Genomic DNA, 15218 nt, shown 5'->3' with positions numbered 1-15218 from the left:
CCTGCAGGTCTGTACATCTTTGATCCTCCGGGTCTGCGTACCTTTGACCCTGCAGGTCTGCACATCTCGGACCCTGCAGGTCTGCACATCTCTGATCCTGCAGGTCTTTACATCTTTGATCCTGCAGGTTTCTACATCTCGGATGCTGCAGGTCTGTACATCTCGGATGCTGCAGGTCTGTACATCTCGGATCCTGCAGGTCTGTACATCTCTGATCCTACAGGCCTGTGCATCTCTGATTCTGCAGACCTTTACATCTCTAATCCTGAAGGTCTGTGCTTTTTTTATCCTGATGTTCTGCGTTTCTCTGATCCTGCAGGTCTGTGCATCTCTGATGCACCAGGTTTGTGCATTTCTGGCCCTGCAGGTCTGTGTATATCTGGCCCTGCAGGTCTGTGTATCTCTGACCCTGTAGGTCTGTGCATCTCTGATGCACCAGGTTTGTGCATTTCTGGCCCTGCAGGTCTGTGTATATCTGACCCTGCAGGTCTGTGTATCTCTGACCCTGTAGGTCTGTGCATCTCTGATCCTCCAGGTTTGTGCATTTCTGGCCCTGCAGGTCTGTGTATATCTGACCCTGCAGGTCTGTGTATCTCTGACCCTGTAGGTCTGTGCATCTCTGATCCTCCAGGTTTGTGCATTTCTGGCCCTGCAGTCTGTACGTCTCTGGTTCTCTGATCCTGCAGGTCTGGAGGTCAGATCCTACAGGTCTGTGTCTCTCTGATCCCACGAATGTGTGGCTGAATTTACAAGACCCCAGTGATGTCTTTGACACCGGTTTGCTTTTTAAGACATCGGTAAGTACCCCAAGGCATAAAACATTTGCCAAACCGCAGCAAAGCCGCTGGAAACACCACCTGTAAGTAGGCAAAATCTGTTAAATTACCTCCAAGAACCACAGTAATCAACAACAGTATTTTGCCAGACCCACGGCGTTGTTACCATCGGAAAACCCCATCCACACCCTGCTTTATGTGACCTTTAAATAACTTTGTTACAGGAAAACCACACAGGCCTTGTAGTGTGCGGGACAGACACCAAGATGATGGGAACCACAGCAGCATCCAGCGATACAGCTCACTATAGCCCATATTTATCCTTTTTTAGCGCCGCATTTCGTCATTTTATTGACGCAAAAGCAGTGCAAACTTCCAAAATACAATTCTGTTTTGGAAGTTTGCAACGATTTTGCTTCAAAAAACGACACAAATGTGGCGCTAAAAAAGTATAAATATGGGTATATGTGTTCCTTCATATTGTAGTCATCAGAAACCCAGATATTTCACATAGTGGGGCACAGCGCTAGAATCCCCATGAAAAAATCGTAATACTGTACCCTGTGCGTGTGAAATCTTGACATCTGTCACTGAGTTTTCTGTCTGCCAAACTCTAAATAAGACTCTAAGGCCCATATTTATACTTTTTTAGCTCCACATTTGCGTCATTTTTTTGACGCAAAGGCCGTGAAAACTTACAAAATACAGTTGTATTTTGTAAGTTTGCGTGGCTTTTGCGTCAAAAAGAGGCAATTTTGGTGTTAAACCGAAACTGGTACTAATGAGGTGCAACCAATGTCCTGATAATGTTAAAAAATAAAATTAAAAAAAAGTATTTTTGTCCTAAAATGCAGTGCCTGCACCACATAATTTGAATTTTCTTGCTGCATAAGTTACTCAACCTTGCCATATAATTTTGCCCTTTCCTGTTGCATAATTCCAGTGGCCCTGACGATAGTGGTAGTCGAAATTGTGTGTTTTTTACCTATATTCAGTACCATACTTATACCTGCCAATGCCTGAAAAAAGTTATTGCACCTTTATTCCACTTAAAGCGTCCTCTTTTACAATACAAGTTAATGGTCAAATAATTTCACTCGATTTTTTCCTTCTCTAAATCTCCCTCAGACGTGTTTGTAAATGATGGAATGTGTGGCTACAAACAAGTAGATGGCAATTAGGGGAAATGCTCGTATTTCACAGACTTGGACACACACACACGTGCACACTCACACATAGTGCATAATTTGTGCTGGTGCCAGCCCCCACTTTTAGAGACCAAGACTTATTTTTCATCATCAGACCTTGACTCAGAGCAACAGGGAGAGACATAGAACAGAGAAAGGGGCAGAATGGAAAACTGCAAAGAAGGTAGGCCTTTGTGAGAGTGAAATAAATGGACAGGAAGAGAATCCTGATGGAAGAAAGGCGTGAGGAGGATTCAAAGGGGCTGCTTAAAGGACATCAAACAGCGCTAAATGGCTATGAAAAATGCAAAGATTTTTCTAAAGAAAAACTCCAAAATGGGGGGATTATTTTGTGCATCGTTGGAGATTCTTTGGGATTTTTGCAGGAAAAAACAGGTACACCGTAGGGAAACAGTACGACAGCTCTGCAGGCATCTTATGGAGAGTTGTATGGGGCCTGTGTGAGGAATATAGATGACATATATATTATCAGGGTCACTGGAATTACGCTGCATAAGAAGGCCAAATTATTCAACAGGTGTTAGCAAATTATGCGGCAAGAAAAGGTAAATTATGCGGCACATTTTGTAATACTTTTACTTCATTATTTCAACATTTTTAAACTTTATAACACTGTCTGGGCATTGGTTGCATTTCGTTAGTACCGTTTTAAAATCCAAAAGTAGCAATAAGCAACAAAAAGGTGACCAGTCCAGTTTCGCAAAGGGCCTTTCACCGTGCAACAACAAGTCACTGCACTTTTAGTAACTTTTGAACCGTTTAAGCTCGAAACTTTTTTTTGTTGTTGTTAAAATTTTGGGACAGATAATGGATTACGTGGCAAATGCGGCAAATCTGTAATTATTCAAAAATCGTTGCGGCTGCAGTGTCGCATAAATCCAGTGGCCTGCTTATATGGAGCACGCAGCGTCAAAACTTCATGTGCCTCGATGTTTGTCATCAGCCACTGAAGGCAAGGAAACATGCTGTGAGCCTGTCAGCCCCACCACACCCTCAAGGGACATGGCTGCCTGGGACAGGACACCCTTTCACGATAAGTATTAAAAGAACTGCTCTAATGTAGACAAACTGGAGGAATGCAACCAGCAATTCACCCTACAATACTTGTAATTTCTCCTTAACCCATCCCCACAGAAGCCAATGTGAATTTACTAAGGTGTAACGGTGGAATTAAGGCCCATATTTATACTTTTTGCTTTATGCTTCTTCTCTTTCTTGACCTTACAAGGATGAAAGACTGAGCCAGCCCTGCCGGGCCTGGGAGGTGCAGTCGGGCCCCCCTACTCTGCCAGCCCGCATGGTGAGATAACCCGATTTTCCAGATAGGAAGCCGAGTCCCCATCCCTCGTCTGCGCCGGTGGAATAGCGGGGACACGCGCGGTGCCGGCCGCTCCCCGGCCCTCCCAGGCCCCCGAGCCCCTATCTCGGTCCTGCCCGCGCCTGGCTGCCTTTCAGGCGCACTTTGCTCCAAGGCCCGCCGCCCAGGGAGTGGCGAGGCCGGGCTGCGGCTGCCAACGCCCCTGGCACGGCGTGCGGCTCGGGCGTGGCCCGGCTCGTGTTTCCGCACACTGGGGAGCGGAGGGAGCCTGGCCACACCTTGTGAGGGCCTCGCGGTTCATCCATCTCCGGGCAGTGGCCATAGCCCAGGGCCGTTCCGGAGCAAACACTCTGGCTGCCAGGCGTCTGAGTGCTCTGCCTCAGGTTTAATAATAATTAAAAAAAACTTTAGATTTCACACGTTATATAATTGAGAATATTAGAACACCCTGCACCGTGTCCAAGGCGGAAGGGAGTGGTTAGTGTTTTAATTTCGCCTGATAACGTTTGCGAATTTCCCGTTTTTCGCTGTGTACACATTTTGCGGTTCTCTCGTCAACTTCGCCAGAGTAACGTTTCTCCGTACACAGAGATAAGTTCTACCACAGCGCGGGATAATTTACACTCTAATGAAAAGCAGCCATGCCGTAACACTGGTTACATATATTGTCTGTACAAGTTTACCCTGCGCAGAGTTTTTTTATGTGAACTTCCATTTTGGAGCAGATCATTAACTATTTTCTTGGAGCATATCGTATGGAAAGCCATTTTCTTTTGCAGCAAAATTGCCTCACCTTGCGATTGTCGCGCTGTTGTGGCAAGACTAAAAACGTAAACAAGTTGCAAAGTTTTCTTTAGAGCTTCTGAATGTGGCATAGGAACAAACTTGACACATCCTTATGCGAGGGAAAATTAAGCTGGGGCAATCGAAGTTTGAAATATGGCGCGTGAAAGGGGGAGGGGGTGTCTCACCTGCCCCCGAATGGGGTAGGTATTCCCATCGTTTTTAAATACCTCCATGCCGCGGTGAGTGTGGGGTCAGATTGCATATACCTTTGACGTCAGAGGGGTGACTGACACCAGTGTTCCAAGTGAGGTGTGCTAGATTGATGGCGCCCTCTGCTGACGGAACTGGCCCACTTGCTGCAGAGGAATGTCCGATCTGTCGGACAGGGGCTCCGGTAAGCGAGTTTCATAGGATGTGGAGCTTTTCTTGAATATCAACCTTTAAAAAACAGACATGCATTTGACCTTCAAAACACAGCTAAACCCTTCCAAGGGTGAAGTTTTGACGTGTGGAAGCACAGAATGCTGAAGCTGGTTGAGTTTTAAGGCCAGAAGCCCTGAATGACAGCTGTCAATCAGTGTACGAAATTGAATCTGTCTTCAACCCAAAAGAAACAGGCAAAAAAACAGAACCTCAACAGTACCTGCATTGTGCTGTTGGCAACACTCCCACATTGCATTTGTCTTTCTGCACGGCAGCAACATTTGATTTTTGCCCTTGAGATATCCAGGAACTTAAAAGTTCATGTATGCCCCCCCCCCCCCCCCCCCATGTTCTTTGGCATCTGCACAAGGGATTAGCAGAAAAGTGGGTGTCATTTCAGAAGTCTTTGGGTTGTGATATTTTTTGCCCTAAATCAAAAACTATAAATGTCGAGACAGACGAGTCGGATCCATTCGACATTTTCAAGATAACCACTAATTATGTAACAGAGTTCCGTTTCGCTTCATTGTATTACATGACTTTTCTGTGGACAGCCAGAAAATCTGGCCTGGATTCTCTCCTGCTGGGACTTCTTTGGACACCTTGTGCGCATCCACACAAGAAGCAGCCCCGTTCAGTGCCAGGGACTGCTGACGCAATGTGTGCGTAGACGTAGAGTCTAGGGATCTTTTTTGGTATTTCGACAATGCTTGTTTCGTTCTGTCTCCACCAGAACACTGCCCGGATTCCTTGCAGTCCCTGAGTCACGTGACTTCGTCTTAGAGTGTGCCACGAATGTTAATGTGTTTCTGCTGAGACATCACCTGACTGGGCGAGGTATTGGAAAGAGGCCTGCCCTCGGTCTCTTTGCCTCGGGATGGTTTGTGAAGGAAATGTGTCAGGGAGAAAACTTGCAGAAAAGCGGTTAAAGGGAGCCAGGAACAATCATTGCTATAAAGAATAATTCTAGCCAGAACAGTTCCGCAGCAGAGGCAGAGGGTTGACTTCAAACAGAACAAACATTGATAAAAGCAACAGGTCTGGCGATGCGTTTGACAGAGCGTTTGTGTGTTGATCATGTTTTCTTTGTGTAAGATTACGATTGCACCTGTTAATTTTTTTTTTTCAAGGACGTTGTGGAACCGCAAAATGTGTCTCGTGTTTTCCAGTGCCAGGTTTAAGGTCTGCTGAAATGTCAGTTACATGCTCCCACCCACCACAGCATGGGGCGCAGTGCCATACCTATGCAGCCATTGGCTTACCTGGCTGTGTGAGTCAGTGCTCTGTTCTTGCACAGTGTCCCATCCACACGATAATCCCCGTCACTGCCAGAGACAACAGCTGCGACATGTGCTTATACATACAATATAGAGAGGTCTTTCGGCCTTTTAACATTGCTTGTTTTCATACAGTGTGTGCCTTCATGCAAAAACCATTATCAAACAAAATAAGCACAATCCGAGCCAAAAGATCAGCAGCCGACGGCAGGCCTATGGTCTTTACCAGTGCTTGTTAAATTTACTGATAATGGTTTTCAAGTATGGGCACAGATTTTATAGGTTAGAAGTGCAGAGAGAACGGGAGACTCAAGAGTCTGTACAGCGCTGGAGCATGTTACACAAGTCCAACCACTTAGGCCCATATTTATACTTTTTTAGCACCGCATTTGCGTCATTTTTTGACACAAAAGCGGCGCAAACTTACAAAATACATGCCCAAATTTATACTTTTTTAGCACTGCATTTGCGTCATTTCTTGACGCAAAAGCGGCGCAAACTTGTAAAATACAATTGTATTTTGTAAGTTTGCGCCGTTTTTGCGTCAAAAAGCGGCGTAAATGTGGCACTAAAAAAGTATAAATATGGGTCACAATTCAATTTTGTACGTTTGCACTGCTTTTGCATCAAAAAGCGGCGCGAATGCGGCGCTAAAAAAGTTAAATATGGGCCTTAATGTCTAGTTAGCTAAGCGTACCGCAGACACCAAGCATGATACTTGAAATAGCTGGGAAACAGATACCAACAGCACCCATATCCGAAAGTTTGCTAGAAAGGAGGTAACATACCCAGTGTGCTTTCTGAGTGGTTGAGTAAGTAGTTACTCACTTTAATAATGTTTGAAAAATGTTTTGGTTTGAGTCTGTGCCTTTTGAGTAAAAAGTTACTCCGTTTGTTTTGCATGTTTGAGAGTGTTGGTTTGAGGTGTAGTCTGTGCTTTCAGAGTGCTTGAGTAGGTAGTTACCCAGGTCGTTCTGCATCCTTGAAAAACATGTTGGTTTGAGGTGTACTTGTTGCAATCCATAAAATCCACTTAAATTTCGATCATCCATTTTCATGATGTAGAACTTTTTTAAATTTCCTCATTCGCTTGGGATGGTACCTACTTGCCCTCTTGGGCCATGCGGAAGTGTCCAGGTGAGACCATATCCCATCCTTCTAGTGGGATTGGAATTGTTTCAGAACAATGTGGACGCGGAGTGGATGGTGCCTCTTTGACAGCAGTGAGAACCCAGATCTGTAAAAACAAACCTGGCTTTTCCCTATCCTGGGTATAATTTGGTCCAGAGTCTGGTGGTAAGAGTGATATGTTTCAGGTGCATCTTGAGCGTGATGACATGGGCTCCCTTAGCGTAAATTATTCATCCAGTTGTTGGAAGAGCTTCCATGATATAGTCTTCCAGTCATTGTGGCGTGCTAAACTTTAGCATCAGAAATTGAATCCAACTTTAAAAGTTGACTTGACTGTTCCCTTGAGGTAGATCTGTTTCTGGAGCTTGGTTTGACTCTCTCTTCTTCTCTTGCAGGCTGGCAGCCCGGTACAAACCAAACCGTTGCAACTGAAAACGGGGAAGGCTATGATGGCTGCTTCGTCACTTCTTGAGGACCGTGGGATGGAGAACCCGGTACTGCTCCAGGACATCAAATTGGAGCCACCAGAGGAACTTCTGGATAGTGACTGCAGCCAACCACAGGCTGAACCCGTGGACCTGTCTCTGAACAAGTCCAAAGGGTCGTTCAAGGCCCTGATGCAGACCCCGTCCTCTCGGTCGTCTCCTATGTTGACGCCGGCGCCCTCCCCGTATGCCACCATGATGTCCATGTCATCGTCAAGTTTGGGCTCCTCGTCGGCCATCCCAGCAGTGCTGTCGCCTGGGTCCATCCTCGCTTCCACGCAGGGCAGTGGTGGGCAGCAGATCCTGCACGTGATCCATACCATTCCGTCCGTCAACATGCCCAGCAAGATGGGCAACCTGCAGACTATTCCCCTGGTGGTGCAGTCGCTGCCGGTGGTGTACACTAACATGCCGACGGACGGAGTGACGGCTTCCATGACAGTACCTCTGATTGGAGGAGACGGCAAAGCTGCAGGAACTGGTAAGTTCACGATTCCATGCGCATCTGTCATGTGATTTCCATTCTTTTTGCTTGCAGTTCCTTCGCAACTACCACTTTCCGCATCAAAGGAGAACTCTGGTTCTTTCTATGTGGTTGTCAAACCACATAGTCTAACAAAGTTCTTTCCCAATTTCAGCCCACTTCCTGAAAGTAGAATAAAGCCTCAGGGCTGACACTGTCATTACTGCATACAAGGCAAAGTGGAAAAGCAAACAGTGATGTCATCATTGCGCGACTATATATTTTGTTTTGAGAGTTGTGGTTTACATAGTGCCGTGGAATAGTTTTTCACTTTCTTCCAACTAATCCCTTTGCTTTGCAAACAGAGTTTTCAAGTCAGCATAAATATACTGTGCCCACTTTACACGACTCTGTTCTAAAACAACAACAAAAAGTTCAAGGAGTGCGTGAGAATTTGTATGTTTTTCTTTTTGCAAAGTGTAAAAGAAAGGGGCTCGCCCAAGTTATGCTAGCAGTTTAAATCAACTAGATCACTGACAGGAGACTTAGGCCCATATTTATACTTTTTTAGCGCCACATTTTCATCGCTTTGTGATGCAAAAACGGGTAAAACTTACAAAATACAATTGTATTTTGCAAGTTTGCGCCGCTTTGGAGTTAAAAAATGACGCAAATGCAGCGCTAAAAAAGTATAAATATGGGCCTTAATTTCTTTCCCTAGGACCAAGAAACGTAGGTCAGATGACAGTGTTTACTCCGACAGTAGCAAGTTGTGTTACATGGCATCAATCCCTCCTGCAAGGCTGAGTTGCATGTTTAATGCTGCAGTTTCATGTTCTAGTGGTGCGAGTTGCATGTTATGTGGCATGGTGTCCTCCGCCACTTCCAAGGCTGACGTGGTACATCCAACTAGCAAGGGTTAAATGTTTGATTACATCATTTCCTGTTCCTGGACCAAGGGTCGCATGTTATGGCATCATTCCCTTCACAACGACTGGTCCTAAGAGGGAATTTTGAACAAGTCTCTCTCTTTTCTCTAAGCCACTTTTTATCAATGGAGTAGGCAGAGCCGAACTGTCATAAATCCTGATTTGTTGTGAAACCACCTTTAGAGTTGTACCAAGCTTGATTAATATTTCACATGTGCAACATACACACAGACGCGCGCGTGCATTTACTGTGTTCTGTCTTACACAGAAGAGCTGCCGGAGAAGGGCGGGGGCTGCAGGGGTCCCCTCACTGGTCCAGGGCTATGTTTAGGAACTTACATGGGAGCCTTCAGACCGGGTAAACAACATGACAAGGCCCAGAGGGCAGCAAAGGAAATACTGGAGAGATCCTAAACCAGCAGAAAGGGCGGTTGTGTCCCCGGTATGTGGCATCAACGTCACCGGTAAGGCCTCATCTGGAGTCCAGTTTCCACTTCTCTGGGGAGCGCCTGGACTATATTGTCTAATACTTGAGGCCACATCTGAGGGTGTCGTGTCCAGTTCTGGGGGACACCTCTACCCTGTTACCCCAGGTGATGGTGGCACATGGTCAGACGATCACACCTGAAGTTTCCTGTGTAAGTGTTGTATTAGTGGGTAGGCTTGTGTGTGTTATTCCATGGGTGCGGAAGCAGTGCGTTGGGTGGACAAGTAAATTAATGAATGGGTGAATAACTGTATCGAACCTAATCAATGGGTAAGTGAGAAGGAGGCTGGGTTTTTCGGTGTCTAGATGGCTGAATGTGCGGATTGATGAGTGAGTACCTGTCAGAATAGAGGGAATGGCCATGGTTGATGTAAAGTTCATGACGACGTAAAGGACGTCCTCTCTGAATAGAAGGTGAAGGTGCGGATTGAGGGTGGATGGATGAGTGAAATAGATGAATAGATGAATTGGCCGGTGAGTTTACGGGTGAATAAACTGAAGCATTTCTGGATAGCTAAGTCCGGTGAGTGGCCGAACTGTTGTATGGAAGTGGGTATTTTTGTAACCCATGTCCATTAAGGGTGCATGAGCCCAGAGGCGAGTGCCTGTACCACCGAGCTACAGCTGCTGGCTAAAGCGCTTATGTTTTTGATGGGTGAATTTGTGCACGGTGGTTGTGTGAGCAGATGGGTGAGCTGGTGAAAAGACTGGTGAGTAGGTCAATCAGTTCATTGTGTGGGTGAGTGATTGGGTAATAGATGGCCATGGATGGACTAGTAGTGTTTGAGGCAGTGGGTGGATGAGTGAGTGAGTATATGGGGTAGGTCATGGATGGCCAGATAGAGTGTATAAATACATTGGTGTATTTGATGGCGGGTGGGTGGGTTGGGGAGAGAGTGCACGAGAAACAATTAAAGAGAGAGAGAAAGTGAGAGTAAGAACAAAGGAACAGATAGCACCTGGGAGCTTGCAGGGTCATATTTAAATAGACACAGAGGCAAGAAAGGAACAACAAACTCTTAAAAGGATGTTGCCTCCCTGTTACAAGCTTGCTCCTACTGCTTTCTTTCCCTTTTAAGCAACAATATTAAATGTTTACAACCCAGCATAAAAACAGCAACATCAAGGGTGCTAAGCAAACCGGTTTCAAACAGACACTTCATTACAAAGCAGGATCTGTTTTGAGTAGGAAAGTAACTTGGTAAATAGTGTTTGGCATATTACAGGATGCAGAAAGCTGGTCTGGGAGCGGAGAGGCAGCAGCACAGTCATCACATACAGAATGATGGACTTACAGCCATGTATGGGGTGCACCCTGAGTGTCCCCCCTCCCCCATGGGCAGCTGGAATGGCTGACTCAGCCTCTGTGCCCCTGGACCAGGCTGGACTGGGTGACCTACATGCAGTGCGTGACCTCCCCTGATACATGCGTGGTGCAGTGGGCAGAGCGCCCGCGCAAAGATGGTCTGAAACCACTTACCTTCCCCTTTGTGGTCGGTATACTGCTTTTTGTGGGTTGCAGGAAATTCATCTCTTATGTGACAAACCTCATTCCAAAATTGATCGTGTCTCGGAATCCGATTTCAGCCCACAGATCTGCGTTGTTTGCATTTTTGAGCTAAAGGGGGCGGTGTCATGGCTTGTAACAAGAGGAGTGTGAGCAGGGATAAGGAAGGGACCGTGTGATGGCTTGTAACAAGAGCAGTGTGTGCGGGGATAGGGAAGGGGCCCTGTGATGGCTTGTAACAATAGCAGTGTGTGCGGGGATAGGGAAGGGGCCGTGTGATGGTTTGTAACAAGAGGAGTGTGAGCAGGGATAAGAAAGGGGCCGTGTGATGGCTTGTAACAAGAGCAGTGTGTGCGGGGATAGGGAAGGGGCCCTGTGATGGCTTGTAACAAGAGCAGTGTCTGCGGGGATAAGGAAGGGGCCGTGTGATGGTTTGTAACAAGAGCAGTGTCTGCGGGGATAAGGAAGGGGCCGTGTGAAGGTTTGTAACAAGAGCAGTGTCTGCGGGGATAAGGAAGGGGCCGTGTGATGGTTTGTAACAAGAGCAGTGTCTGCGGGGATAAGGAAGGGGCCGTGTGATGGTTTGTAACAAGAGCAGTGTCTGCGGGGATAAGGAAGGGGCCGTGTGAAGGTTTGTAACAAGAGCAGTGCCTGCGGGGATAAGGAAGGGGCCGTGTGATGGTTTGTAACAAGAGCAGTGCCTGCGGGGATAAGGAAGGGGCCGAGTGATGGTTTGTAACAAGAGCAGTGTCTGCGGGGATAAGGAAGGGGCCGAGTGATGGTTTGTAACAAGAGCAGTGTGTGCGGGGATAAGGAAGGGGCCGTGTGATGGCTTGTAACAAGAGCAGTGTGTGCGGGGATAAGGAAGGGGCCGTGTGATGGCTTGTAACAAGAGCAGTGTCTGCGGGGATAAGGAAGGGGCCGTGTGATGGTTTGTAACAAGAGCAGTGTCTGCGGGGATAAGGAAGGGGCCGTGTGAAGGTTTGTAACAAGAGCAGTGTCTGCGGGGATAAGGAAGGGGCCGTGTGATGGTTTGTAACAAGAGCAGTGTCTGCGGGGATAAGGAAGGGGCCGTGTGATGGTTTGTAACAAGAGCAGTGTCTGCGGGGATAAGGAAGGGGCCGTGTGAAGGTTTGTAACAAGAGCAGTGCCTGCGGGGATAAGGAAGGGGCCGTGTGATGGTTTGTAACAAGAGCAGTGTCTGCGGGGATAAGGAAGGGGCCGTGTGATGGTTTGTAACAAGAGCAGTGTCTGCGGGGATAAGGAAGGGGCCGAGTGATGGTTTGTAACAAGAGCAGTGTGTGCAGGGATAGGGAAGGGCCGAGTGATGGTTTGTAACAAGAGCAGTGTGTGCAGGGATAGGGAAGGGCCGAGTGATGGTTTGTAACAAGAGCAGTGTGTGCAGGGATCAGGGAAGGGCCGAGTGATGGTTTGTAACAAGAGCAGTGTCTGCGGGGATAAGGAAGGGGCCGAGTGATGGTTTGTAACAAGAGCAGTGTCTGCGGGGATAAGGAAGGGGCCGTGTGATGGCTTGTAACAAGAGCAGTGTCTGCGGGGATAAGGAAGGGGCCGTGTGATGGCTTGTAACAAGAGCAGTGTCTGCGGGGATAAGGAAGGGGCCGTGTGATGGTTTGTAACAAGAGCAGTGTCTGCGGGGATAAGGAAGGGGCCGTGTGAAGGTTTGTAACAAGAGCAGTGTCTGCGGGGATAAGGAAGGGGCCGTGTGATGGTTTGTAACAAGAGCAGTGTGTGCAGGGATAGGGAAGGGCCGAGTGATGGTTTGTAACAAGAGCAGTGTGTGCAGGGATCAGGGAAGGGCCGAGTGATGGTTTGTAACAAGAGCAGTGTGTGCAGGGATCAGGAAAGGGCCGAGTGATGGTTTGTAACAAGAGCAGTGTGTGCAGGGATCAGGGAAGGGCCGAGTGATGGTTTGTAACAAGAGCAGTGCCTGCGGGGATAAGGAAGGGGCCGTGTGATGGTTTGTAACAAGAGCAGTGTCTGCGGGGATAAGGAAGGGGCCGAGTGATGGTTTGTAACAAGAGCAGTGTGTGCAGGGATAGGGAAGGGCCGAGTGATGGTTTGTAACAAGAGCAGTGTGTGCAGGGATCAGGGAAGGGCCGAGTGATGGTTTGTAACAAGAGCAGTGTGTGCAGGGATAGGGAAGGGCCGAGTGATGGTTTGTAACAAGAGCAGTGTGTGCAGGGATAGGGAAGGGCCGAGTGATGGTTTGTAACAAGAGCAGTGTGTGCAGGGATAGGGAAGGGCCGAGTGATGGTTTGTAACAAGAGCAGTGTGTGCAGGGATCAGGAAAGGGCCGAGTGATGGTTTGTAACAAGAGCAGGCAGTGTGCCCAGCATGAGGACGACGTGTGCACAGAGGCGGTACATTCGCTGCTGGAACAGACAGTGTGCATTGGAGATGCGGATTTGTTTCCCGGGCAGGTACAGTGCAGGTTGTGTGTCTGCAGTGGGTGTACGAGAGGTTGGGCTTTGTGTTTGTGCAGAGGGTTAGTGCATAGGAAGGCTAGTTGGGAAACGCTTGTTAGTCAATGGACCCTAAATGGGAGAGGTCAGTGCGGTGGATGCGCACTTGTTGCTCTGCTCTGCTCAGGCCCCTCGCAGCTTCTCCCAAACCTTGCCTGCCAGAGCTCCTGAGCCTGTGGGGCTGGCTCTGCTTCTTCCCGTTCTCTTGGTAGAGGAAACCTTCAGGTGCCTTTGAAGAAGTGTCATGCCAAGTTTCCATACGACTCTTACGCGCCTTGAGTCCCTCAAGGGTGATTTGCTGCGCTTTATAAATCCTTGATTGATTGACCCACAGAACTTGTGGGTCTACAGGAAGGAGGCAGAACCCCCGAGAGCAGCATGTCCAAGCCCTGTAGCCGGGAGCCCACCCTGGGCCGGAAGTGAGCTAGTAAGCCTAACAGCGCGGACTGGTGGCCCAGAGAAGGCGAAAGTGGGCGCTATTACCGCACTCTGCCCAATGCAGGGAAAAAGCTTAGAATTGGAGAATTGGACCTGTAGACTCGTAAAGTCGAGCTCGCACTGAACAACTGCAGCGCAAGCAAAAGCCTCATAATGCGCGCGTGGCGATGTAATGACCCGTTCCAAGATGGCAGATCGGCCATTTTCCTAAAGAAGATTATTATGACCCCTTTCCACCAAAAGGATGCTTGACCACAGTGGCAGAGTGATGGAAGGGCTGGTTGTCCGAAGCAAAACTATCTGACTCGTGTGGCTCCATCCAGGTCTGTGACCAATGGTGGGGGTGGGGGTGGGGGTGGGTTAGAGCAACTGTTTGCTTTGATCCCATTACCAGCAAGAGAGCAACAGACAAAACTTAATTAAAGATGTTTGTGGGCCTAGAGTTGTCCAGGCACGAATGACTGATAGAAAGTCACCACTCACCGTGTACTTCTGAATTGTTAAAGGGAAGCGCTTCTCCCCTTTGTGTTGCTTGGACAGTCCCAAGGCTGTCACAGCAACATCGCCTCGGAACAGAGCTGAAGCAGCCGCATCCCATGTGCATGGACTTAGAAAGGCAGCCTTTGGCTAGCAGGCATGTGCATTCCTCCACAGGACAGTGGAGCAGCTCCATAAATGAGGACCCTCCACAGTACTTTGGCACAAGTCCTAACCACCATCTGGCAAGGAGAGCTGAGAAAAGGGTACTCTGGCAAAGGGTGCCCTCAGGGCATCAGGATGGGGCCTGACTGTTGCAGTTACATTGGGAGGGATATGAATAGGTTATATTCTGGAACAACTGGCAAACCAGAACCAAATAAACAGGCCACTCTTGCAGGCGAGTATGTGGCACTCTGCGTATACAGCAGGCGATGCCAACCTCCTGAAACCACCAGGATTTTAATGCATCTTTTGCTCGATGGGAAGAAGACCTAAGAAGACGTTTTTAACCTACCTGTGTGTCCTCATTAGCCTTACATACGGAAGAATGTGGCAGGCAAGTGCTTGAGGCAGTGCGCACATTGGCTGCTCGGAGTGCTTTGCAGCCTTCCTTCACCATCCCGAGGAGGTGCCCTTCCAAGTGAAGATGTGGCTGAACCTCAAGGCAAAATCAGTCTTGAGCTGGAAGCCAAAAGGTACTTAGACTTAGAGGAAGATCATTCTCCCACATTGCCGCCAAGACCTGGAACACCCTTCCCATCCACCCCAGGCAATCTCCCTTCCTGTCTTAGTTTAGGAAAGACCTCAAGACCTGGCTCCTCGGCTGATCCTCTCTTTACACCCCACCATTCTCCCCCCCCCCCCCAGTGCCTTGAGACCCTGACGGGTGATTAGCAGTGCTCCACAAATCCCTGACTGATTGATTGAGACTGAGATGCCACCTTTGGCCCATGGTACCCATTGCATGAGCAGTAGACTCCATCTTCAGGTGGATCCGGTCCTATATGTATGTGGTTGTTGGAAGTTG

The 15218-nt window shown here is 48.1% G+C and overlaps 1 protein-coding gene across 5 annotated transcripts in view; it reads left to right on the top strand.

Moving 5' to 3' along the window:
- The window catches only part of LOC138262118 (Krueppel-like factor 8), a 693482-nt gene that overhangs the window by 661706 nt on the left and 16558 nt on the right, over nucleotides 1-15218 (top strand). For all 5 annotated transcript variants that reach the window (XM_069211887.1, XM_069211888.1, XM_069211885.1 and 2 more), the window contains one exon: nucleotides 7315-7885. In XM_069211887.1, coding sequence (XP_069067988.1) covers nucleotides 7315-7885 — 571 coding nt within the window. The remainder of the gene's footprint in view (nucleotides 1-7314; nucleotides 7886-15218) is intronic.

The sequence above is a fragment of the Pleurodeles waltl genome, chromosome 10, assembly GCF_031143425.1.
Source record: "Pleurodeles waltl isolate 20211129_DDA chromosome 10, aPleWal1.hap1.20221129, whole genome shotgun sequence".
NCBI classification, from domain to species: Eukaryota; Metazoa; Chordata; class Amphibia; order Caudata; family Salamandridae; genus Pleurodeles; species Pleurodeles waltl.
The sequence above is the reverse complement of the archived record's forward strand: the minus strand, read 5'-3'. Positions and strand labels throughout refer to the sequence as shown.